The sequence below is a fragment of the Cryptotermes secundus genome, unplaced genomic scaffold (genome assembly GCF_002891405.2).
Source record: "Cryptotermes secundus unplaced genomic scaffold, Csec_1.0 scaffold42, whole genome shotgun sequence".
Classification (NCBI taxonomy): domain Eukaryota; kingdom Metazoa; phylum Arthropoda; class Insecta; order Blattodea; family Kalotermitidae; genus Cryptotermes; species Cryptotermes secundus.
The window spans coordinates 1,195,475-1,223,212 of NW_019720161.1; the positions used below are offsets into that span (position 1 = coordinate 1,195,475).

The window sequence follows — 27,738 nt, forward strand, 5'->3', positions numbered from 1 at the left end:
AATTACATACGGCACCATAGTATGGTGGCCCAGAGTTAAACTCAAGACAAGCAAGGCAGAACTTAGCAAACTGCAAAGGCTGGCTTGCTTGGGTATCACAGGAGCAATTCGAATATCTCCAACAGCTGCACTGGAGATACTCCTTGGACTCCCCCCCCACTGCATCTATAGTTGGAAGCAGAGGCCAGGGCAGGAATCTACCGTCTCCAGTGCAGTGATCAAAGGAAACCTAGATCCGATGGTTTCGGCCATGCATACATAACTCAGGACATGAAAAAAAAAAACCCATATTACAAATGGGGTCTGACAAAATGATACTGAGACATGTATATGAAAAACCCTTCACAGTCAGATTTCCTGACAGGAGTGAACGTGAAGATGGATTTTGGCCCGAAAGAAAAGGGGGATTGATCTGGTATACAGATGGTTCCAAGATAAATAAGGGCACTGGAGCTGGTGTGTTCTGCTGTGGCACAAGGCGGAAACTTAGTTTCAGACTTGGACAGTATACAACAGTATTCCAGGCAGAAGTATATGCCATTAAGGCATGTATTATAGAGAATTTAGATAGGAACTATAGAAATAGGAACATCTACATTCTATCTGACAGCCAGGCTGCACTTAAAGCACTTGACAAACACCAGATCAACTCAAAATTGGTCTGGGATTGCCACCAAACCTTCATGGAACTGGCCAAACATAACAGGGTACAACCGAGATGGGTGCCGGGGCATGAGGCTATTGCTGGAAACGAAACAGCAGACCAATTGGCCAAGATTAGGGCTGAACATCCATTCATAGGACCTGAACCAGCCTGTGGCATCTCTATAGCAGTTGCCAGAAAGGCAATCGGGGACTGGACAAATATGAAGTACAAAAAATACTGGGGATCCTTGACTGGACTCAGGCAAGCAAAGGGACTCATACGAGGACCCTCTGCTAAAAGAGTGAAGAAACTGTTGAAGTTAAACAGGCACCAGCTACGATGGGTGGTGGAACTTCTTACAGGACACTGTCACCTTAAAGGACACCTCTTCAAACTGGGACTAACAAGGGAATGGTCTTATCCGACATGTCAAAACCTGCCCTGTTTTTTTTCACTATAAGAGTACACACAACAAAATCCACTGTCAAAATTTTAGCTGCTAGTATGCACTGCAAGTATTTTTTAAAAATTGCTGAACATGAACAATATTGTAGCCTACCAGACCCTTGGAGAAATGTGCACCCCTAGCAGAGCCGGAGCAGAGCAGAGCAGTACGCAACACGTAACATGGCTGACTCACAGCCTAGGCTGGGGTTGTACAAACCTCAGGTACAAGCAGTTTCATGTACAGAAAAAATTAGTAACTTTGGCAATTTAAAAAAAATACTTGCAGTGCATATTAGCAGCTAAAATTTTGACAGTGGATTTTGTTGTGTGTACTCTTATAGTGAAAAAAAACAGGGCAGGTTTTGACATGTCGGATAAGACCATTCCCTTGTTAGTCCCAGTTTGAAGAGGTGTCCTTTAAGGTGACAGTGTCCTGTAAGAAGTTCCACCACCCATCGTAGCTGGTGCCTGTTTAACTTCAACAGTTTCTTCACTCTTTTAGCAGAGGGTCCTCGTATGAGTCCCTTTGCTTGCCTGAGTCCAGTCAAGGATCCCCAGTATTTTTTGTACTTCATATTTGTCCAGTCCCCGATTGCCTTTCTGGCAACTGCTATAGANCTACTGTAGGTCGCAGTGCAAGGGCTGAGAAGGCCCACCCCTTATACATTTATTCATTCATACCTGATAATAGACCTATATGGCCAAATAATGTTTTAGTACATATGAAACATACTAGAATTAGTAGTGTTTAACCAATGAACTCTGATGTATTGGATTTACAAGACTGTATTACATACATATACCAAGTGTTCAACTATAGTAGTTGATTTGTATATAGAAAATTAGTTTGAAACGAAATTTCCAGTGAAGTGGCATATAATCTTGACGAAATTTCCAGTGAAGTGGCATATAATCTTGATATGTTAAGAATTTAGTGCATGGCCAAGAAAAAGAGAATTTATTTATATGTCATATAAGCACTACAAATCCTACTTATAAGACACAGATTAATTGACAGGCACATTTTTGAACGAATATCTGCTTCATGCTATCTCCCATACTCTAAATACACTTTACTTTCACACAGAAAATATTCCACTGATTTGAATATGTAATTGTGTGCCATTAAGTCTCCATGCAGTGTTCCACAGTTAAAACACGCCTGTAACTACAAGGACATGCAGTGCGACATACATATAATGAACATGTTATTTATAACATGTAATGTGCAAAAGAAATGTGGATCTCATTTGGTATTTCACAAAAATTCTGTTGAGGAGATCCTAAATAAGAAATAATTTCAACTGAATGTGGCATATGTTTTAAGACAGAACTAGAAGACTGACTATTCTGTATGGAGCAAGAATTATAACATGTCATCTGCATATAAATAATAGCCAATTCCTTTCATGCTCAAGGAAAATGCAATCTATCTTTGCTAAGATGTGGATCCTGTCACTGAGAGAATAAAAGGAGGAATGACAGCACTGACAAGTAGAAGAGATTAAAATCAATATGAGAGAAAGGCATAAACAAATGGAAGATGGGAGTGAGCAAAATATTATACCATGGAGGAGAGCAAGGAAGAAAGAAGGAAGAAAATAGGAAAGAATGACAATATAACAAATGGGGGAGAGGAATAGCAATATGGAAGGAAGTAAAGATATGAACGTGATAAAGAAAATGAAGGAAGAATTAACTTTCACCAACCTCTCTGATGGGTCACGGTTAGACCTAAAATAATCTAACATTACTGATTATTTTGTGGTTTCGGGGCTTAGGTGTTGAACATCACTCAATTATGGCTGTGGCTACATACCTGATATGACATCATATCACTTAGTTAAAGTATGTAGGTAGACTTCAAGAGATCATACCTCTGTTGTATCAACATAAAATTTACCAGAAGTAAAACTGGTAACTCAGATGTACTAGATCACATATAAGGCTTCTGGTAAACACAAATTTGATGTATGTTTTGATAAAAGTGGAATGGCTCTAACAAATGAAATGAAGTAAGACATAAAGTGCTAAAGAAATTAAAATGTGGTTAACAGGAAAGTCTTAGAATAATCTAAAATGCCTGCTCAGTAGTCTGTTCAGATAACTTGGATGTGTTGTTTCGATGTCCTGTATATTTCAGTCACTCTATGAGTTATTCCTTTAATATAATACAAATACTTTAATTTTGATACACAATTTTCATCAACTCTGATCCTTTCAATACTGTTTATAGTGCACAAAATACACACTGAAAGTATGGAGAAATTGAAACAGAAGGATACACTGACATGCAGTGACTATTACAAAATTATAATATCATTTTAGGTTGTGATGTTATGAATGTAAACAATTTTGGGACACATGTATTTGGATTACATGTAATACATCAAGTTTTTAAGTTCGAATATGAAACTTGAAATAAAAGATATTATTACATGCAATAACTGTCCAAAATTTATGCAAAATGAAAGAATAAAATATTGTTTCTAAAATAGGCATTGACCAATTTTTTTTAACAATTATTTTGTTTTCTTATGTGTGCTGGCACACATCAGTAGCTTACTCACCGTGGAGGTCTGATTTTGAACGCAACCCAGACATTGTGAGATTTGTGATTTGGGTCTGTAAGTGACCCCAACACCATCAGAGTCATTGTCCTCGTCAAGCTTGAAGAAACAGGAACATGACTGATAGAGAATGTATGCACTAATGACAAAAACCTGGATAGCAGCTGATGAAAGTTAAAAATAAACTGCATTGGAAGAACAAATCAATTCGTTTGTTGTTATATAAATTCTTATGATACAGAGAATCACTAATAAAACGTATCTTCTTGCCATTTTATAACTGAACTTGTTACGCAAGTTTGAAAGGGAGACTAAGGGAATGGTACAATTAAGAATATGTTTTCCTTCCTCAATTGTTTTTTCATCTTCCATATATATAAGGAAATTAAAGAAAATAATTGCAGGCTATGGGAATATCAAATTAAACAATGATGCTATGGATCTTTAAAAAAGTCTGACTCCAGTGACTGGAAGTTTCATCAAGCATTGGCAGAGGTGTGTCTGTAAATCTGCGCACAAAAATTTGTTAGGGTTCAGAGATTCTAAAGGATTGTGATGAAGTGTGTTAGTAAACTGACTCATGAAGATAACTGTGATTTGGGACGTAATGATGTGTAGCCTGGTAGAAGTTCGCCAGTGTTTCAGAAGAATGTTGGTAATCTTCTACCAGACTACACAGCTTTATATCCCAAAAGAAATTAGTTTCATGAGTCAATGCTTTGACAACCTAAAATCCCAAATACTGACAAATATTTTGGATAGTTTTTATTGTCTTAATTTTGGTAAAAAAAAAATAAAACATTGCAGAAGCTTCTTTGATGTAAAATAAATGAGATCTTATGGCCTTGAAAAAGGCCACATATGTAGATACAAAGTGGCTATGGGAAAACCAATGAGAGTGGTGTGAACGGAATTGGAACATATAGCCACATTTTACTTTTATTTAGACATTTTTTCACTTTTCTTCACATTTTACCTTTTACTACTATTCCTATCTATACAAAATATATCATTTCTGTACAATTTTAATTATTAAGTTTTAATTTTTAAATCTAAATTTTACTGCCTAAGTACTTAAGTTTTAACTGAAAATTCAGTTTATTCATTGAAAACTTACAAGAACACAATATGGATCCATATTGAAATTAGACGAAATTCAAGAACTAAGACTAGTATCACTGTATGCCTGATGATGTGTCAGAAAATGAAAGAGCCACACACGTCCTGTGTGAATGTGAGGCTTTAGCTTCTTTAAGACTACATCACTTGGGTCAGTAATTTATGGAACCAAGTGACTATTTCGACGCCCCCATGTCCAAAATCCTGAGCTTCATCCGAAGTGTGGGGTTGCTGAGGGAATAATTAAAAAGAGGAAGCACAATGGACCACTGAGGTCTAAGTGCAAGGGCCGAGTAGGCCTACCCCTTCGTACATACATGCCTGATGATGGCCCAATATAAGGGCCAAAACATGTAGCGTCAACAGCAAAATAAAACAAATGTTGATACAATAGTGTCTATTTTATTTGTCAGGAATATTATTGTGTAGACTGCCCCCATTATGCATGTTATATATCCTATATATGACACACAACAGGATGTATACTATTAAGACTATCTATACCATTCAACTTACATTCCTCCAATCTGTTTGCTCTTAACCAAAGTTTGTTCCTACTTCCCTATACTGCTGATTACTTTCTGTGTGTTCCTCATGCTTCTACTCTGAAGATGGATGCAGCAGGTTCTTCCAAAATATTAATACGTCTTTACTGAAATATATGGCATAATGTCCGAGAAGGCAGTAACCTTCTACCTTAACCCATTCTTAGAAATATGGTGAAAACTTTTTTCTGTATAGAATATAGACAAGAAACAAATTCAAAAGAAGAGAGTTACTAAACATATATATAAAGTACAGTTTCACGAAGCGTCATTGGTTAACAGCTAGAGTGTAATTACACATAGTCATTGCCATGCACAATATTAAGCTATCAGGATATATATATGCATATATACACAATATATATATATATATATCCTACATTCTTTGTACCAATTCATCCAACTATTTCCAGCAACGACTGAATATATTACATATGCTACCATTGGGGTATGGAAACTGGTAAATAACAGTTTCAATTAAACAATATTTAGGATAAGTTATCCCTATTCTTAATTTAAGGACCACGCCAAGAAAATACATGCAGAGGTGGAGGTTAGCTCCACTCATTTTCAGCACTGACACTAGATGGAGAGGAATGGTCGGCATCACATTCTGGCAACTTTATCCTGAGTACACATTCTGCAGGAGGTTGTGTGGGCCCCAGAGCCAGTCTGGATGTGTCGGTGAAGAGATAACATCTACTCCCACCAGAAATTGAATGTTGCTTCTCCATTTATCCAGCCTGTATGTAGCCTAGTCATTATAGTGATTGAGCTCCTGGGTCATTGTTAACGATATACCGAACCTAAAACGATGCTAACTGCATGCTGTACAACCATTTGCAGTAGCACTGCAACCCAAGCCTGAAGTATTGCCATGGACAAGGCTATTTCTACCTCTACTTGAATTTACTAACACTTTCATTTTGCAGATGCTACAATATTGTTAGATCTCTACGTTTTACACTAAAAAATATTAAGATACCCATTTAACTACAATTTTAATATAATTAATCATGCTAAACATCACTAATCGTTGTCTATACATTTAAATTATTCATTGATATAAATTAAAAAGATACAATTTTTCATCTAACATGCAAGAAGCTATGCAGTTTCAGATTTGGCAAGTAATATAACAGAAAACAAACATTTATCAAAGCAAATTTATGGCTATAATACATGTATGTTTCTGCATAATTAGTCTAACATACTATATATTTTCTATAGATATTTCTTTACAAGTCAGTTTAATTATTAAACTAATTGATTTTTTTACATATATACAAATATAGTGTTGCTCCTTGCATGATGAATTTTCAGTTACTTTTGGTCAGCCAGTGAGAAGTTTGTAGAAAGTTATATCAGCTGTTCAAGTGCTTATCCAAGGCTTACAGCTGTGGAAAATGGAATAAACTCTTTTGCAATAAAGCCAGGATTTCATTTACTGGGTGTGAAATGAACAGAAAGGTCAGTAAGCTTCTCTAAGAACTAGAATACCTTAAGAATGAAAGCAAAAATCTTAGTCATCTCAGCAAATATGGTTATGTAACTGCTGAAATCTTTCCTGGAATATTCTAAAAATTGTGTGTTAGAAACATATTAAGTTTTTCACATTTAAAATATCGTAAGATATGTGTTATGAAAAATTTGATTATATGAAGTGGACAAAATTCTCAGTGAAAACTCACAATAACTGCTACATTCAGTGGATACTACATATATATAGCAATAAGATCTGATTGTGTTCTCTGTCAGGGGAAAATTATAATTCTTACAGATTTCAGAAAACTTATTTATATGTTGTTTGTTTAATAATGCTGTCAGTAACACAGATTACAGTGTGTTGAAAGAAACTGTAAGTTGATAAATGTTTGAGTCCTTTAAAATTTAATATATAACTTTGGCTTTCACATATGTAATTCTGGCTTTGGGGTTTAGCTGCAGCACATGATGAAATTGTTTCAACATTTCAGTGTATATTTCAATTACCATCTTCAGAGCAAATAAGGAAAAAAGTGGATGCGACACAAGTCTCACAGTACACCTCATTCAGCCTGAAGATGGCACCTGTGATTTATGTCGAAACGTTGGAACAACTTAGACACAGAATTTCGATAAACCTCACAGAATGCGGGATGTGAAGACCTAAGAACAACAATTCAGCTTTCAAAGTTTAGCCATATTATGTGTTCAAGCCTTTCCAGTGTATTGTATTGTATTGTATTTATATTTACTGTAAGTTCAAGAGATCCAAAGATGGATATAGAACATGCCATTTCTGGGTAAATGTTACATAATTAGGAAGTGATCCAATATATGTCTGACAGTGTGAGTAAGGGAGAGAAGGGGGGAGTGTTGAGGGTCCACTTCTCTTTCCCTCTCATTCACCCTAAAGAAAGTACTGCAATATATGCCAAATCATTGATGGAACTTCAACACAACTTGGGTAACATCTGAAAGCCAAAGTTACATGACAGACGCTTATGAAAAATCCTGATGACAAGAATATGCTTTAAAATTTGCTAGAAATTTAAAGAAATCATTATGAATCACTTTCAGATTGATGTATTAAATTCTTTTGCCACCGGTTGCCACCGGTGCCACACAATGGCTCCTTTGATTTGAATTCAAATAATGTGATAAAACAAGATTCATGAGTAGATTGTGAAGGGTTCTGACAATGATGTGTAACACTTAGAATTGCTGTATTTTTTTTTTTTTACTTTTTCCATCGTCTGGTATTCTAAGAACTAGAAAACAAGACATTTCGGAAGCTGGGTCTGTTTCTGTCCTCAGGTGAGTGGGGGAAGACACCTACTCAAGTTTCTAGAAAAACTGGATTATAGAAAAAGTCCCCAAATCCATTAATTCTGAAGATTCATGAGGAATGTCTAACATATTCTGTATTTTTTATTTCTTTGATCCTCTCTTTGGTGGCATATGCACACACCCTCTCCAGCAGAACTTTTTAGCTAAAATTACTCACGTGTGATGAGTCAGACAGAGATGTATCCTGCGTCCTGTAAATTCCAATTGGAATTTCACAGGTTGTGGAACACAGCTTCTGGTACAAACGCCCATAGGTTCTGATCCACATGTCATCTTTCATTATCTTCATCTGCAACACAACACATGATTATCTCTCAGTACTTACTTGATACCAAAGGGCATGCCATTAATCACCTCGGCAGCCTCAGTTCAATCGCAAATAAGTTCATGTGTGATTTGTGGTGGATAAAGTGGCATTAGGCATGTTATCTCTAAGTACTTGATTTGACTTTTCAATTCTCATTTCACTTACTGCTCCACAGTCATCATCTATCATCCAGGACTGATGCTATAGGCCAGATAGTGGCCGACGTACCAAGTGGATTCAGTCTCAATCCACCCCAAGAAAAAAAAATTACTTCACAACAATTTCTCTTACTAAGTCTATCTCATATAGGTCAAGTAAACTGACACCCAGTTATGAAATATGGCTATGCACCTCCGGTGCAGACAGAAGACCAAAAACCTTGGTCTTGGAGTGATGTGGGTTGAGATGCAATCCAATTCGGTCCTTCCAATGAAACGAAATTTTCTTAATTTTTCAGATGAAATACTACCCTTCCACTATTGCTACTACTTCAATAGTATCCTCCCTCCCTCTCTCCCCCTCTATCTTTCTTCATCTTCTTTTCATTGTTATCATTTCACTTTTTTTTTGCAGGTCTGTGGATATACTTCTCCAATGTCTTCTTTCATCTCATAGTTAATCTTCCTCAGATTCTTAGGAGCTGATTTGTTTCCTTCACATCTTTCACTATCTGACTGAACCATCTTGTTCTGAGTCATCCAACAGATCTCTTTCCTTTGAAATTGAATTCTAATGTCTGACTTAGTATTTTGTTCCTATCTTTCCTTTTACATGGAGAATGCTGGCTGTCTTCTGGGATGTGGCACCCTGTAGATCTTGTGTGAGCGAGGAACCAGCAAGAGCAGCCACCTTCTCACCCTGGTTCCTTGCTCATGGACTTTATTCCTTGAAGATGGAGGCGATACATTCCTCCAAAATGTCAGTTCACACATGATCACATGGTGCCACATCCTGGAAGACGGCATTCTCCATAGTCACTGCCGTGAAAACCTCAAATAATACATTACTTCTTACACTTCTTCAGCACAAGCAGCACAGCACTCATGCAAATCACACCGTTAATAACAAGAACACACCACCAAGGGATAGACGACAATTCCTCTGCTAAGGAAGATAAAACCAACCCACATTGGTTCAAGAATAAAACTCTTATCTTAAAATAAGTTTATGCACATACTCATAAACATAATTTTAACGTAAGGAAGGCTGCTGTGGTGAAACAAATTGAATATTTTATATAAAATACGTGGAACATTCTTAATTATCCTTTAGGGAGTGATTCCAACTACGCCACTTCTAAGTAATACATTTCAAAAACGTTCTTATCACAAAAAAAAATTATGTCAACGTCTATACAACCAAAATCAACAACTACATATAGTGAGCATCATAAATGTTTTAAGTGTTTCTACTCTTAAAAACTTTTACGTATTAGTGGATTCCTGATTGTAGAGGAATACCTCTGATGATGATTAATTATGAATTGAAACATGTTGGGTAACTAAGTGCTAAAGTGGTGGAAGCATTATGTGTCACATTGGACTGAAATAAACTTAATTGTAAAAACTTCTCACATGGTCAAATCATGTAATAATTTCTCCCTTAACTCTATTAACAAATTCTGAATTCTATAAATATACAGTATTTATTGTTACATGTTGTATGAAATAGTATCATATACCCTTATGCACTATATCTTGCATACTACAGTGCAGTTATGACTACATATTTACCGATGTTAGGAATCCGGATCCTGGAGCTTGATCGATGCCGAGAAGAAGACGCACGAATGTGATGACATAATCCTTAACAAATGCTTGGTATAACAAAGTGTCCAGCATACTTGCACTGAAAACACTGCCAGCAGCAAATGGTAATCGGAACATGTATGAGATGTGTGACCCTCGTTCTTTCTCACGCTGCAACATTTGAAATATTCATTATGCATGAAGAAGATTGTTTTAAATAACAAGAAAAGTATCCTTCCTTTTAGTACACTAAAACTAAATAAAGGAAGTATGACATATTTATACTTTCTGGGGTGATTTCTTCAGAGTAATGTTTCTCAGTTGTTTGTGGCTCCATGTGGATCATGAGTGGTAATTTGGGTGGCTGCAAGTTCATATACAATCTAAGAAAGAAATACTTGAGAATCACTTCTATTTACAGAATATATCTTTTGAAGAATGTTGTAACATGGCTAATTACATACATAAATACATCATCCATGAATCTTCTAGCATAGAGAGAATACTTCGTATACAGAACATTGATTCACAAACTTTGATCTGAAGCTTGCTATACTTCATCAAGAACACAGTTATTTCTTTATTTCTGCTGGCCAGAAGATATCAAATAATGTAAAATTAAAGATCCATAACGGTATATGGAGGATAAACCAAGAAATATTTATTACTCATAAACTGATTACAACAATGAAGAAAGCAGTCTTTTGGGATTTGGCACCGTGTATAAGTGGTGTTAACCGACGTTTCGGAGGAACGTATCGCCTCCATCTTCAGGGTAGAAGAAAAAGTATAAGGAATCTGCAAGCGACAAGACCGTGAGAACGGTAAAAGCACCTGGAAAAAAACCCAGCTGTGTGAGAGCAGAGAGGAAAGGGGGGAGGGGCACATATACAAGTGAAAGCAGGGGTGTGGGAGGGGAAAGGGGGAGGGAGCTGGGGCAAGTGTGGTTTTGTGTATGGGAGAGAGAACAAAATTACTTATTTATAACTGACAGTATGTAATTCTTCCTCATATAACGAAAATAAAATAAAATGTATATAACTGCTGTTCTAATATTTATTGACAATGCCTTACTCAGATGACTGCCTCTGTGGTCTGGCACTCAGAATTCCTGGCTGCAGATCCAGAGGTCCGGATTTGATTCCTGGGGCTACCAGATTTTCTGAGAAGTAGTGGATCTGGAACGGGGTACACTCAGCCCCTTGAGGATAATTGAGGAGCTATTTCAAGGAAATAGCGACTCTGGTCTAGAAAACCAAGATTAAGGAATGTGGGGATCTGTTGCACTGACCACGTGACACCCTCTATCCGCAAAAGCTGGCACTCACTTTGCTAACAAGTGGTGGTTGCTTGGTCGGTATAGTTCGATTGCAGACTACAGGCCACGGAGTTTGTTTTGTTTTTGTTTCAATTTGCTTTTCTCAGTTGGTACACATACCAACAAATAACTGAGCCACGCCAGCAAACATGTCAACAGTAGCATATTAGGACATCTTCCAGTATATGGTATGTTTGACCTTGAGACTGTTTTCACTGGAGTACCACCAATCAAGGTTTTAGAAAGAACATGGGGCAAAAGTAACAGTGTTTTGTGGTATATCATTTTATTTGTAATTCCTGATATGTATGATGCACTGTGATTTTTATGGCTATCTTAGACACTGGGAAACACAGTATTTTAGATTCTTTAAGTTGATTAGCAACTGAAAGAAACGAATAACACTGATGCCATAGTACAGTCTTGTAGATGCTCACAGACATAACAGTTGAACACAATGCCTGCATTTCATGGTTGAAGAGCAAGCCAAAGAAAGGTCAGCTAGAAGCAGGCAGTTTGTGTATGTGTGCGCACACATCTGTAACCTGTGTTCTCCATGTATTCTTATTACACTGGGTGACCTGAACATGTGAAAACTGCCAGTCGAAGCAGAGATAAAATATTAGAAAGGAAGATTTCATGTTCTCATTGCAGTAACTATGAAGATCATTTGCCTACTGTGGCCTGATCCTACATACCTGTTGCTTCCATATTCAGGGTAGAATTGTAAGGGTTTTCTTTTTCTATACTTGGCCTACTCTACAACCCTGAAGATGGAGGCAACAGGTTGTTCTGAAAAGTAGGTAATGACATACCACACATGGAATTATAGACCGTAAGAAAGCAATCTTTGAAAAATTACTTATTATGCTAACAAGCACGATGCAGAATAAGCACTCACTGAACTAAACACACTTCTACAAATATTGTCAAATCATAATAATTGTTATGCTACTTTTAATGCATCAGTTATTGTTTAAAGCAAATATTAAAGCATACACTCATTCTCTTAATAGGTAATCAGCAGGCACAACACACTAGAGGATTAGAAGAGTGGAACATGTGTTTATATACTAAATTATCATTAGCAATATATATGTACTCATACGGTTTTTATACAAGTATCTTGCTTTCACTTTAAACACTGCTTCTGTAAACCACAGAAATGGCACATGACTCAAAAATGAAGACATGTCAAAAGGTATAAGTTTTGAATTTATCTTCAAGCAAATAACCAATTCTATCTTCTGATAAGAAAGATGTTGAATCCTATGTATAGGAGCTGCAATTCTTTTACAGTTACAACTGTCACCTTCACTTCACACAAATCTTGTTAAAAATATTGAAATGCTTTGTGTATCACTAAAATATTTCCATACTTATTTGTCATCAGTAGGGCCCGGGTTTTTTGAAAATGCATATTTTGAGAGTTTTTGGTCGTTATTGCATATTCTAAATGTAAGAGCATATTTCTGCATATATGTTTGAAATTAAGGATAATTTCAATATTCTCTAACAGAATCGGGGTTTCCTGTGTTTTGGACATCACTTGCCAGTTGCTATTTTCAACTCTCTGAGTAACGGCGCTTTTACCACTTACAATACAAGCAGGTAGCTTGGCTATTTCGAAAAGGAGGGGGTGGGATTTTCCTGCATTCCATTGACCACTACAGCATACAGTAGCATCAGAGGGTTAGTCTCGAGAGAAGTCTCCTCAGTTAATGTGTTGCTCTTTACTTTAATAGTCTGCATCAAAAAAAGTGCTCATGTTCTGAAAATGCCTAAAGAAAAGTGCAGCAGTAGATATTTAAAAATTCGGTGGGTGTCGGGTAATAGTGACTGTTCAACAGACGGTGTCATCGTGTACTGTCAAGTTTGCGCAAAGGAACTAAATTTTGTGAAAAGAAATTTCAATTTGAACAACACTCAAGAACGACTGCACATATTACAGCAAAGAAGGGGAAGAAGAACAGCACACCACAACTACTACTTCTTACACAGGTCAAACCCAAATCCTCTCTTAATACATTTTCAGCCGATCTTTGTAAGGCTTTAGTATGCAGCAACATTCCATGGAATAAATTAAGCAATCCAGTTGTGCGATCATTTCTGGAAAAATATTGTGTACTTTCTGACATCGCAGGGAACCGTGTCTGGATATCGACGGATGAGACAACCGATTTATGTGGCTGATACATAGCATATTTCGTAGTTGGTAAGTTACTTCCAGATGAACCCGACAACCGTCATCTTGTTGCTTGCAAAGTACTAGAGAAAACCAACCATAGCACAATAACAAGATTTGTAAATGATTCTCTGCGACTACTATGGCTATATGAAATTGAGAATAATTGTTGCAAGGTGCTTGCATTACTCACAGATGAAGCTTCCTATATGCTGAAAGCAGCAAAGGCCTTACAAGTATTTTATCCAAATCTTATACACGTAACCTGTTTAACGCATGGATTACACCGTATTGCTGAAAAAATATGCGCAGTTTCCAGTTGTTAACGATTTAATTGCAACTGGGGAAAAAACTGTTTCCGAAAGCACCAGCTCGTGTCCAGTTCTAGTTGCAAAACTTTATGATGAGTATGTATGTGTCTGTGAAGCAAAAGTGGTGTTTGGATGTGATACTGTTTATCAAGATGTGAATTTTATCCATGCACATTTTTCTACAGTTTCAAAAGCCACTGAGAGCTTAGAATCTTGTGGTCCACTGCTTCACGACTCACTTGAACTTGTTCAGAACATAACTTGTTCACTGAATTCTGCTCCAGGCGAAATTGGAGAGATGATTAAATGCAAGTTAGAAATTGTGTTGAATTCGAACCCAGGACTAAAAGAGATTCAGTCAGTTAGTCAGTACTTGAGTGAAATTAGGGTATCTTTGCCAAATGAATGTTCCGAACCTTCGGCGCCAGTGTATAAATACTGTCCAATCATGTCAGTTGATGTAGAAAGATCATTCTCAGCCTACAAACTCATTTTGATGGACAATAGACGTAGTTTGTCTCCAGAAAACATTGAAAGACTTCTAGCTGCCTATTGTGATGCTACTTTCTGCAGTGATTGATACATGTAAATAGGTGAGTCTGAATAAAGTGACCTGTTTCTTAAGTGCATATTGTTTTATTTTGGGTTCATATTTTAAGTTTTTTAGCGCATAAATATCCGGGTCCTAGTCATCAGTAATTGTACTCTACGGCTTCAAACTGTTATTAGTTTGTAAACATACAAGAAAATAAATTTATTAGGCACAAGACCAATGTTAGGTTATGTGAGTGAATCACTGATAAAAAGACTTTACTAGAGAAGATTGATATCAGCATAAATGTTTTTAATGGATATAACTGTATGATACACACTTTCGAAACTTAAAAGAAATAATATAATTGCAACAGAACTACAATTTATATAATTTAATATAATTTATTTAATTCTGAATAAAGACAATAGAATGCCTTGATAGAATAAGCTCTGAGAGGGACATAAAAAGGATCTCAAAATATGAAGCAAAAGGAAGTAGGAGTTCGGGAAAATTTCAGAAAGAATGGAAGGGTTTTTTATTCTAATATCCATAATAGGTCTCATTAGACCTAACAATGGAAATGATGATGATATTAAAAGTTAAATAAATGTTTCTGTTATTACACCAAATACATACCACTTGTATCTGTCACTGAAAGACGGAATGAAAAGTGTAAATATCACCAAGCTGTATGGGACATTATAACATAATAATATGCAGTTCTACACAATTCTTTAGGGAGTATATAGTGCGTTTACTGGTTCGTGCAGATGCAAAGTAAGAACCAAAAGCCAAAAGTAACAAGGAGTCATTTACAGGAGAAAACAGCACAGAGTAACAGAATTATTCTTAATTCTTTTATAGACTAGAAGCAAGGGTGAATATTACAAGAAATGTTTAATGTCACATATGAGTTCTCCCATTGTTTTCATATTGAGTTAGTTTACCTTAGAAGAAAACTTCACTACGAGTGCTTTCAGCATCTCAGTCAAAGATGAATTCTCATGCTTCATAGAAAGGAAATGCATATACAATGCAGAGAAGTATGAACGTGAAAAGGAAATTGAAATCAAGAGGGTTACCAGCGCAAGCACCCTGTCAGCACCTTCATCTGCATTGAGGAGCTGGGAGGAAATGCCCAGTACCTTTTCCATTTTGGAGAGATGAAGGGCGTATTTGTCGTGGGCTCGAAACTGCATGAACCTCATGTTAGATGACTGTGACAATTCTGTGATGCTCTTTATGCTGGGGAAGAACCTGTAATCACCAAAACAAATCTTCAGTTGAGGAAGAGAGAATTAAACTCTTCGCATATTCTTCAATAATACACTGAAGCTGATCATACAAAGTGAGTGACTGTGAATTATGTAGCTGAAGCACCGTTTCTGGCAGGTGTTGGTCATCTTTCTGTTCACCACTATAAGAGTTATTGGTTTCATTCAGAGTACAACACAACTGGTATGAGGGCCAAAGGGTTTTGAGTATGGAAAAGATAACCATCAAGGTACAAGAAAACAATGAACTACCTCTGCTGATCCTAAGGCATCTAGGTTTAACAATAAAAATTTTACTTCATATCTACTGTTACATATATTACTGTATATAACTTATTAACAGTACAAACATAACACACACCACAGAAGAGTAGTAATATTGATATCATGGTTGTGTACATTATTATTTAACTAAGACTGTGTTCCAGAAAAGAAGTAAATTTTGTATCATGGAAATGGATATCATTATTTAGTAAAAGCGCAACCACAGATATATAAGCAACATTAATATTGTAACAGTGCATATTATTAATGAATTAATTAGCTATGAGTTCAAACACAGGCTTCAGAATATAAGAAATATTAATATCATACTATACAAGCACACACATGTACAAGTGTACATATATATGTATCTGTTTTAATCTAAACACTGAAATGAGGGCTTGAGATTACAAGAAAATTGCAAATCATTTTAAATTGTAGCTTTCACATACTACTAAGATTTATTTATGTGGTCACAATCTTTTTGTAGACAGCAACTAACAAGCACTTCAGAATATTAATTAAATTCAGTGTTTACTATACACACTTACTGAGGCAGATGTCTTCTGTTTCCTCGTTCTTTGTCTAGGGCACAGGTCCGCATGCTGTCACCATATATCAGAGCATTTTCTACACTGACCTAGGAAGTCATATGCAAGGGAGAAGGTGTCTGCTGTTTACTGACAGACAGAAGTTACCATAACTGTAACTAGTGGCAATGGGAGACATTTATGAAGTCTAAGTCTTGAGCCCTTCATACTTACTAACAAAGAAAATTTATGTGTGATCTAAGGTCGTTATCCCAGTGACCATGAAAAAGTACAATATTCTGGGGTGTGGTGCCATGTAGTCTGCTATAATTTTGCTTGTAGGTTGCTTGGCTTAGTATCAGAATGCATGGCATCACATCTCAGAAGGCAGTACTCTTCAACTTACAGTAATATTAACAGAGAAAATTAACACATGAATGCATAATCTTGACTTCAACAGTGGATATTGATGATTCTAGCTCAGCATCTGACTTGTCTGTGCTCTTACTTGAACATGGTTTGTACAGCAACGATGGTGTTACAGTCAGCCAACGTGTCTTCCTCAGCAGAGTTCGACATCTCCTTATTCACCACGACCACATTCTCTGCCAGAGTTATTCCTGCTCGTAGTAAGTCATCAAGGCTAAAAACAATGAAAGATCTGCATAGTATTTAAGGTTCTCACAGATGTGCTTATGAAGAGTTCTTCTGCCTTGTGGGATATAATGCAGTGCAGTCTGTCGAAAGTCCATCAGTATTTTGGAGGAAAATGTTGTCTCCATTTCAGGTTCAAAGAATAAGCCAAGCATCAAACAAGGATGGAAGCAGGTAGCAGTCTGATTGCTCTGCTTGCTACCTGTTTTCACATTGGTTTCTTGCTTGGTTTATTCTTCAACCTTGAAGATGGAAGCAACATGTTCCTCTGAAACGTCAGTTGACTTTCAAAGAACTACACGGCATTATATATCATAAGGCAGAACTCTATATGTGTAGTTAGTTAGTTATTACAGAGGGTGGGTTTCCCCATGCACTTAGACCTGTAGTGGTCCATTGTGCTTCCCTCTATGATTTCTACTAGCCTCTATATCCTACCGGTATTGGTGCTTACCATCAGTCCCGCCCAGCCAGTTAGACCGGCTCTACTGGCTGAGAAGTATCTATAATGCTTCCCCCATCTACCGGAGGTATTAGTGACTGCTGTTGGGCGGGAAACGTCCGAAATTTTGGCTCAGTGACCTCCTTTGGAGGTATGAGTTTCTTTTACATGCCATAAAGCTACGACACGGGACCCACGGCTTAAAGTCCCTCCCAGAGGACTTGTTCCCTGAATTTTTCTGCCCTTAAAAATTCGACGACCTCCGTCGGGTATTTGAACCCGCGTACTACGAGTCATGAGATGGGAACGTTACCTCTAGACTACGGAGGCCGCTTACTCTATATGTGTAAGTCCTATTATATAGTATTATGACATTTTATATTTACTGATATATCTTCTTAGGAGTTCAGATGTATCAAAGCTGAGTTAGAAACCAGCACTTCATCAGGTTTAATATGGGGAAGGACTGTAAATTACTGATGTATAACTTACAGTCACTCCCCATATATACCTTGATGATGGAGCTGAGGCAAGTCTCTGAAATATTTCTAACTCAACTCCAAGGCAGCAGGTCACCCAAAAAGATTCTGGCACATTTATTTGTAATTAATGCTATATATTTTTCATATTTACTTTAGAAATTTACTTTTTGAACCTAATGCTACAACACAGAGAAATCCTTTCTAATATTTTTGAGAAAACACCATACCCTGAATAGGCAACATAAAAAGCAAAGATGACCCTGGGCTTAAATAATCAAGTGTCATGCCATGAAGACATACTGGGGAGTGAGGTGTAGTTCCACTATTTTTGACCTCAGCACTACACAGAAGTGAGTGATCAGCTTCATGCCCCAGTTGCTCTATACCAGTTGAAAGAGCCACTCGTATCTATTGCATAGGAAGCTGAGTGGACTTCAGAGCTGGTGTGGCTGCTGTGAAGAAGAAGAAAAGAATCTTTTGCCCTTGCTGGGAATCAAACCCTGTACATCCAGCCCATAGCCCATTGTAATACTAAACCATCATGGCTCCATGAACAGGCAACATTATGAAAGAAAACTTCTGTGTGTACAATGAGATCTCTGGAATGGTGATTTTGGTTCCCTCTGTATGCAGAAAATAGAATCTAATAACTTTCTAATGATGATAAGGCAACCTTTGTCACTAGGGGAACACGACATACCCTAAAATGTTATTCTCACAGTTTACATGACCAAGAGTTTGTAAACATACTTCAGAAGATGTTTCTTACCAGTCTATAGATCCAAGCATCCAGTATATCAGTGGAAAGTAGGAAATGGCGTCTAGGAAGGCAATGTCTGGACGACGTTCAAGTAGAAGAATGATCGGGTTGAGCGATGTTTTGGAGCGAAAGTGTGCCCTTAGTGGGATGATGAAGTTGTAAATACCATTGGATGCATAATCAGCAGCTAGGATGATAGTTTTATTTTGCCAGTTATATTCCTTGGCATTCCTGTAACTGCAATGTTCACATACCTGCACAAATAAAAGAAGTAATCATTAAGAGAATGTTACCTTAGTTTAAAGCAGAATGTGACCTTAATTCTATCATAATTTTCTGCATTGGGACTTTATGTTGTCATGGAAATGAAGATTTATATTGTGGTGTTCTTGGTTATGATACCATGTAGTCTGCTAGGTGGAAGGCATTGTTTTGGGGGAATGTTGTATTTTAGCGTCCTGTTGCACTGATTCACGTCCATGATATGTATGTATTGACCGTCTTCTAGTGCACACAATCTCACTTGTCACTTCACTACATGTTTCGGCATCACTGTGCCATCCTCAGGTGTGTTATTTATTTTAAACTACTGCACTGTTCGCCATCATGTGTCATTTATAAAATGATTTAAAATGTATATTTGTCATGTACTGTAATAAAATGTATATATTAAAATTTGTTAACATTTATCATCTTATATGTCGTATTTCAAACTCGCGTATTATATCAATCTTCTGCTATGTGGCACACAGCCACAAAAGGACACATCACAAGACACAGTATATACAAAATATAGGAAGAACGACTCCCATAGTGGAAGATTGATATAATACGCAAGTTTGAAATATGACGTATAAGATGATAAATCTTAACAAATTTTAAGGTATAAATTTTATTATAGTACATGATGAATATACATTTTAAATCATTTTATAAATAACACACCTGAGGATGGCACAGTGATGCTGAAACATGTAGTGAAGTGACAAGTGAGATTGTGTGCACTAGAAGACGGTCAGTATATACACATCATGGACGTTTTGGGGGAAACTTCTGTCTCCGCCTTCAGAGGAGATCTGACACCCCACTTTGAAGATGCAGGCTGCAGGTTCCTCCTAAGTATTGTTAACAACCTATGAGACTACGTCATAACCCAGAAGGTTGCAATATAAATTATATTTTAATAATGTAAGTAATTTATTAAGACAGATCTGTTACTTAGCTTATTTCACTAAACAGTCACTTCTTAAATCCTTTATAAAATCAGCTGACATGTAATACACATAAGGAATTCCTAAATTTCTGCTGTAAAGGAGTACCTAAAAATGGGTAAGTGATCATGATTCCCATGTGTTTTAGCCTGTCCCTGTCTTTCTCCTCCTAATATACATGTAGTTTCTACTTTATACGAATTGATGACAGAGAAATCGTTCTCTTCTCTATACTGACTAACTTTCCTCTTCAACTCCTTGCCAGCTCTTTCCTGCCTCCTTTATGCCTCCCAGTACCTAGCTAAACCATCTTTTTCTTAGTCATCCCAGAGGTTCACTTCCTTTAAATATTTATTCTAATGCTCTTTCAAGTATCCATATTCTATCCACTCTTCATACCTTGCCAAACCATTGTAATTATTTACCTTCTAACTCTGTGAACAAAATTTTGAACTCCAAAATTCTTTCATAAGAATTTCATTTCTAACTTTATTCCTTCCTATTTTTCTCTCAGTATTTCTAAAAATATTTATAATTGTTGCTCCTATTTTGCCTTTGTTTCACTTTGTAAGGCTCCATGTTTTGGCATCTTAATATTAATTTAAATATACTTTACAGATTATTTTGCATGTTCACGATCTCTTCTTTTTCCATAGTATTCCTTCTGCAGTATAACATTCATACATATTTTTCTGTTGTTCTACTGTGGTATGTAGAAATACTCACGTACTGCTATCTACTGTTAAATAATAAAATTCTATTAATTTATTTTCTAACTTACTTGAGCTAGCTGAAGGCAACAGAGTGATTTCTTCTCTTTGAGCAGGTAACACAGAGTTGGACTTACACCAATGTAAGGAGACACAGGAGGAAAGCCCTTCACAATTCTATAAGAAACAGCAATTCATTAGAAATTTATTGCAATGTCAATGAATAAAATTATACAAAAATAATTATGTGAAAGCTTGAATTATTTTACAACTTGACAGAAATGACACAGGCAATATATTTCTTTATTTCTTCATTTCCATTTTCCTTGAATTTACATTATAGATCATTATCTTAGGGTCTTGAATCATAATAGTTCATATTCCAGGTGTCTTATGAAACGTTTCTCAATAATTAATGTCTTGTTTAAGAGAAACCAATAGACAATCTGATCTCTGAGCTATGGTTGAACCCAGGTTATACCAGGTTACACAACTAAGAGCAATGCATTTTGAACGCTTATAGTGGTACTGAGATTCTATATATATTGTCACGTATCGGGCGTATGACGCGACAAATAACTTCTCGATGTATTTGATGTAGCGAATTTTATTTCACATTCGCACTTACAATCACCCAAATTACAGATTTACGATTACTGCTATCTGCAGTATCACAACTAGNTTGTGTTAAGTATTCAACAGAAAAAGGAAAATGCCGCGAAAAAGTAAACGACAATATTAAATTTTTTTAAGTGTTAAGTGTGAATATTCGTAAAAAGTGTTGGATGTTGTTGAAGACTGTGATTGAAATAACTAATTCATACTTCAGTGTTGTGTAAAAAAGTATTAAATAGGCTATGAGATGACATAAAAATGAGGTTGAATAAATTTAAATACAGGTAGGCCTATAGTATTATGAAGGTACAGTATTACAGTACTACTTTTAATAAAATTTGCCTTAACCGGGTTTTCGATTAATCGTGATTTCCATCCCCACCATTATCCCAGATAATCGAGAGTTGACTGTATGTAGATATTTTGAACACTTTTAGTAGTATCAAACTTTTGTACATATTTTGTGTACTTATAATGACATCAAACATTTATAAACAATACATTCCAAGATAATGAATTCTGACTATCATATGCTTCACCCTACCATACAGTAGATACTTATTTGTAATCAGGTTTTCACTACTATCAGCCAAACATTCTTAACTCATGGTTTCAGAACAACTGTAAACTACTTAATATCTGTTCTTGTATACATTCACAAAACCAATGAATAAAAAAAAAACTGTTTATCAAGGCTCAGAATTAAATAATATAATATGAAAATGATCTGCTAGCTTACAGAACTCTTACCACAAATTACTGCTGCACTGCTGTTACACAGTATGACAGTTACTATACATAGTGACATACAAGATGGATGGCACATAAGATGACCCTAAATTTTTAATTACAATTTAAGTTTTGGCTACATTCACCAGACAAGGTAAGTTAGAGCTGTCTCTGTGCTTAACTAATTAAGCATTATGCCATGAAGGCATATGGGGGATTGGATGTGTAGCTCCACATTTTCTTGACCTAAGCACTAGATGGAGGTGAGTGGTCACATTCACACCCCGGCTGCTATGCCCCTGGAGAAAGAACCTCCAGTACCCATTGGATAGGAGGTTGGGTGGACACGAGAGCTGGTCTGGACGTTCTGGAGAAGAGAAAACTCTTGGCCCTACCAGGACTCGAACTCTGACCTCTTGGTCATCCAGCCTGTAGCCAGTCGCTATACTGACTGTGTTATCCAGGCAACTATAAAATAAATTTTGCCACTACTTCTAATGTAAAACAAACTTCATACTTCTTTCCCTTAACAGGTTGAGCCATGAAGTGCTCTGAATATTACATAAATTTTGCCACTACTTCTAATGTAAAACAAACTTCATACTTCTTTCCCTTAACAGGTTGAGCCATGAAGTGCTCTGAATATTACATTAATGTTGCTAACCTTCAGGGAATATATCACAGTATGCAAAAGTGATGACCCATGACTGACTTGGCTGACATAAGCTGGCTTATCACAGAAAACTATTTAAGCTATTAATACCCATAATTGTACTTGCCTGGATTGCTGATTATCTGTGGTGTTTATTTATATGTCAGCTATTGCATATGCTGGGTGGTTTCAAATTCATTTGGACAACTTTGCAGTTATCAAAATTGTCATCATGTTATCCCAACATACATTACTTAATTACAATCTCCATGTTAATTACATATATGAAATAGTGTTTCAATTGGAAATAATTATGGTGTGATTTAAGTCAACACAGTATTTTCTGAACATCATATAGAATTCAAGGATTTAGGGTTCACATTGTATGCTTCAGGTATGAGGAAACCTCTACTCTTTGAGTTCTCTGTTTAAACTTAACATATTGTCTTCTGTGTCATTATGTATGGTATATAAAAATAAAAAAATGAAAGCTAAAATTTTCAAGTCCTGTTATCCTACTGAAAGCAATATAAAAATATTATGTACAGATATAAATTTTCATACCAATCTGAAGTTAATTTCAGAAATATTTTATTTTAACTCAGTATGAATGACAGTGAATACAAATTCTGTTTCTACACATTACAGTGCAACAACAACGGCAACTCAGAACATAATTCTTAACTAAGATGTGAACATATATTAATGATGTTGGTGAACCTAAATCATTAATTTACTTTCTCACAATATGGCCATGTTAGATGTGAATTCAAAACTTCAGAACATTCATCTTAGCACAAAATAAAGAAAATTGGCTTTTTCAAGAGGCCACTTACCGTCCATACTCATTGTGCCATGTGCTGTTAGCACATTCTTCAGTTTGTCCCTCTGTAACGTCAGATCTGAGAAGACAGCAAATGTGTGCAATAGATACGTGAGAACAATGGAAACACATAATATGGCGTGCAAGTCATGACAGGTTAGGTGTGTTGTAACATTTCAAGCATGTTACCACTGAGATGTTCATTAGCAGGTGGGTACAGTTTGACCAACTGCAGGGAAAAGCAAGGGACAGATAGAAAAGCAAGAGAGTAATGCAAAGAGTTTGGCAGAGAAAGAAGAGATAGACATATAAGACAGTTGCAACTCACCACAAAGCACTCAGATATACTGTGGGATTAATTTGGCTGTCAGCTCCACATTCTTTTAACATTCTTTTTATAATTACATGCAACTGAGTACAAGAATCTGGTAGTAAGTGGTTAGATAATTCTTTTTAATTGATATAAAATAAAATATAATTAATATAATTAAAATTCTTTTTTATAATTACATGTAACTGAGTATAAGAATTTGGTAGTAAGTGGTTAGACAATTAGAATTAATTAACCACAATAAAAGAAGACTATTTGGTAGAGCATAATACTGAAAAGAATGTCAAACTGCACAACTCCTCTATCATGCAAGTCCAATGTTACAATGCTGTGTCCGGAAAACCACATCTTAAATTCATGAATTAATTTGATCAATTTTTCATAAAATCTTTGAAGGGGAGGGGGGAGACAACTAAGTGGTGAATTTCTATCGCTCATGTATCTGGAAGTCCTAAAAATTATTATTTTCCTGTTCCATTTGCAAGTGAAGAGACATCCTGACCTAAATTTATTGAATTATTTTTTTAATTAGAGCTACTGGGGGTAGGGGGTTAATTTGAGAATTATGTTGAGGGACTAAGGTGCAAAACGTGTATAAAGAGTACAGCCGGATCAGAACAGGTATACAAAAACAAACTCTGTGGCTCGTAGTCTGCAATCGAACTTTACCGAGTGACCGCTGCTTGTCTGCGAAGTTAGTGCCAACTTTTTCAGACAGAGGGTGTCAGGTGCTCAGTGAACCGGATCCCCATGGCTATTATTCTCGGTTTTCTAGACCACAGTCCCTATTTCCTTGAAATAGCTTCTCAATTATCCTCATGAGGCTGAGTGTACCCAATTCCAGACCCACTAATTCTCAGAGAATCTGGTAGCGCCAGGAATCGAACCCGGGATCTCTGGATCTGTAGTCAGGAACTCTGACCACTAGACCACAGAGGCAGTCCATCAGAAGAGGTATAATGGTACTTTTATATTTTGTGTTACTATTTACAATATGTACTCTTCAGTCCTCGATTTGTTTTATGTGTATTTTCAATGCAGAATAGGGAAATCTAATATAAAGAGAATTTACAGTGTAGTATCAACTCTACGCATGATCAAACTTCGAAATATTTCATTGCTTTCTGGTGTCAGTAATAAGAATTAAATGACCCAAAGAAAAGTGAAAATGTCAAAAGATGATCAATAGCAATGATGTTAGTAGGTAAACTGTTAGATCTTAGCAACAACAACTGTAATCAAGAAAACGTTTAAAACAATAATAGTTCCATATATGATTTGTAATGTCAAAATGAATTAAGTAGAAAAACTATAAAGTTTATTTATTAATACATAAATTTCACTCTAATATATGCTATGAAATATGTCTATTCTGTCACCACAATTTAACCCCACAGTACATAATACAAATACCATGTAAGGACTAAAATGTTTTAAGCAGAATTTCAACACATCTTATATGGGTGGATGAAACAACATTCAAATTAAACCTCTAAACAAAATCAAAATATTTACAGAAATCTGAAGGAGATGATATATTTACACTAAAACATGTCTCTATACAGAAACCAATGAGAGTAGGACATTAACCCTTTCACTTCCATATTTCTTAACCACTTTCAGAGCAGATGTTTCTTGCAAGTACTGAAATTAATAAGAAGTACACCTACACTTCCCTTGTTATTCTTTCAGTTTTTCAAGGCAAACTAATTCAGAATCTTTTCAACTTATATTGTTTTCAAACAAAAAAACAAACAAACAAACAAACAAACAAACTCTGTGGTTCTAGTCCACAAACGAACTATACCAACCGAGCAGCCGCCGCTCGTCGGCGAAGTTAGTGTCAAATTTAGCAGATAGAGGGTGTCGTGTGGTCAGCGCAACAAATCCCCACAGCCGTTATTCTCTGTTTTCTAGACCACAGTCACTATTCCCTTGAAATAGCTTCTCAATTATCCTCATGAGGCTGAGTGGACCCCTTTCCAGATCCATTATTTCTCAGAAAATCTGGTAGCGCCAGGAATCGAACCTGGACCTCTGGATCTGTAGCCAGGAACTGACCACTACACCACAGAGGCGGACCTTATATTCTTTTCATAGGCAGAAAATTTCAAGTGTTCGAAATATATGGAGCATAAATGTACTGTATTTGCATTAGTTGGCAATAATCATGGTTCTGGCCCAGCAGACATATCATATAGACACAAGTATACTTGAAATTGGACCTGAAAGGATTCAAATTGGTTTTATACTGCTTTCTTTTTGAAATTAGAGATTGTAGATTGTAAATGTTTTCTTCCTTTGGGCTAGTAATTTGGCCAGGTAAAAATTGTACTTGAAATTGGCTTCTTGCAGTTTCACAGCAGAGTAAATATTTATATTTATCATATTGTGAGTCTGCTGAAAAGAATGTGCATCACTTGAACACCTCTCTGGTGTTCTAAAATCTAAACATCATTTCTGGTACTGGATCTGCTTTGTTCCTCAGTTGGAGAGTTCCTACACAGCTGGGTCTATTAACTAGAGCTAATTCCACTTACTGGGCCTTGTTCAGTACCTCATTAACTGTATTACAAGAAATACTATAGATTATAAGGATACCGATTGGCTGTAATTAGAGTAGAAGATAAAGTTAACCTAACTGTGGTGAGAGTGAGATTTCTTTTCTAAGACATATTTGAATAAAAGTTTTAAATTTCAAATTCAAAGTTCGGTTCTAGCCATACATGATTTAGAATACGAACACGAAAGTTTTAAAAAGGCAAACCTTAAGGAAAGTATATAGAAGATGAATAAATAATGCACAAATAAATAACCGAGTGTTCCTTTAATACAAAACGTAAGCCAGTAGTTTCTCTGCTAGTATTATATTTATGCATAACCTACAGAATATGGCATGATCAGTGTCAACAGATTCATTCAGTTTCATTTGAAATCCTTCAGCTTTCCAAAACAAACTCTTCAAATTCTGTGGAGGTGTACATTGCAAAAACAAGACATGCTCTAATTACTAATCATACTACAGTCCAGACCACTGAGGAAAATTCCATTGTACTCACGCAATCTTCTCACTGGGAGATCGCCATGGTACATCATCATCCATTTCATCATCACTCTCATCTCCTTCATCCTGCTGCTCAGAAGCAATGTTCAGGGTCGAACTAGTGAACATGTCTGGAACTGGAAGAATGCTGGGGCGGCGGCTACCTACATGAACACAGAACACAGAACACATGCAAGCAGATGTATAATCAAAACCATGAGCATGAGGAGGTTATATGGGTGCTATGAAACCAGTAATTTTGATTATGATCTCACATGGTTCTGTTTCAAATAATTTATGTTCAAAATAAGATACAAATAACAACAACCAAACAAACTCAGTGGCTTGAGTCCGCAAGCAAACTATACCGACCGAGCAACTGTCTCTTGTTGGTGAAGTTAGTGCCAACTTTAGCGGATAGAGGGCGTCGCATGGTCAGCGCAACTAATCCTCATGGCCATTAATTTCCCTCTTCTAGACTGGATCCTCCATTTCCTTGAAATAACTCCTCATCTATCCTCACAAAGCTGAGTGGACCCCATTCCAGACCACTACTTCCCAGAAAATCTAGGATACAAATAGCAATACAAATTCTCAAGCTTTTACATATTATAACCTTTCCAATTGACACTATACATGCAGAATAGTGGCACAA

At 36.3% G+C, this 27,738-nt stretch overlaps 1 protein-coding gene across 2 annotated transcripts in view; it reads right to left on the minus strand.

The window, feature by feature from the left end:
* Positions 1-27,738, minus strand: part of LOC111866912 (potassium channel subfamily T member 2) — a 534,419-nt gene that overhangs the window by 4,736 nt on the left and 501,945 nt on the right. The window contains exons 16-24 of one of the 2 annotated variants that reach the window (XM_033752480.1): positions 27,100-27,247; positions 23,723-23,788; positions 20,962-21,067; positions 18,979-19,223; positions 17,140-17,274; positions 15,646-15,820; positions 10,200-10,385; positions 8,317-8,448; positions 3,664-3,762 (exon numbers count right to left, since the gene is read on the minus strand). In XM_033752480.1, coding sequence (XP_033608371.1) covers positions 3,664-3,762; positions 8,317-8,448; positions 10,200-10,385; positions 15,646-15,820; positions 17,140-17,274; positions 18,979-19,223; positions 20,962-21,067; positions 23,723-23,788; positions 27,100-27,247 — 1,292 coding nt within the window. The remainder of the gene's footprint in view (positions 1-3,663; positions 3,763-8,316; positions 8,449-10,199; positions 10,386-15,645; positions 15,821-17,139; positions 17,275-18,978; positions 19,224-20,961; positions 21,068-23,722; positions 23,789-27,099; positions 27,248-27,738) is intronic. The other variant, XM_033752482.1, reaches the window with a different exon arrangement.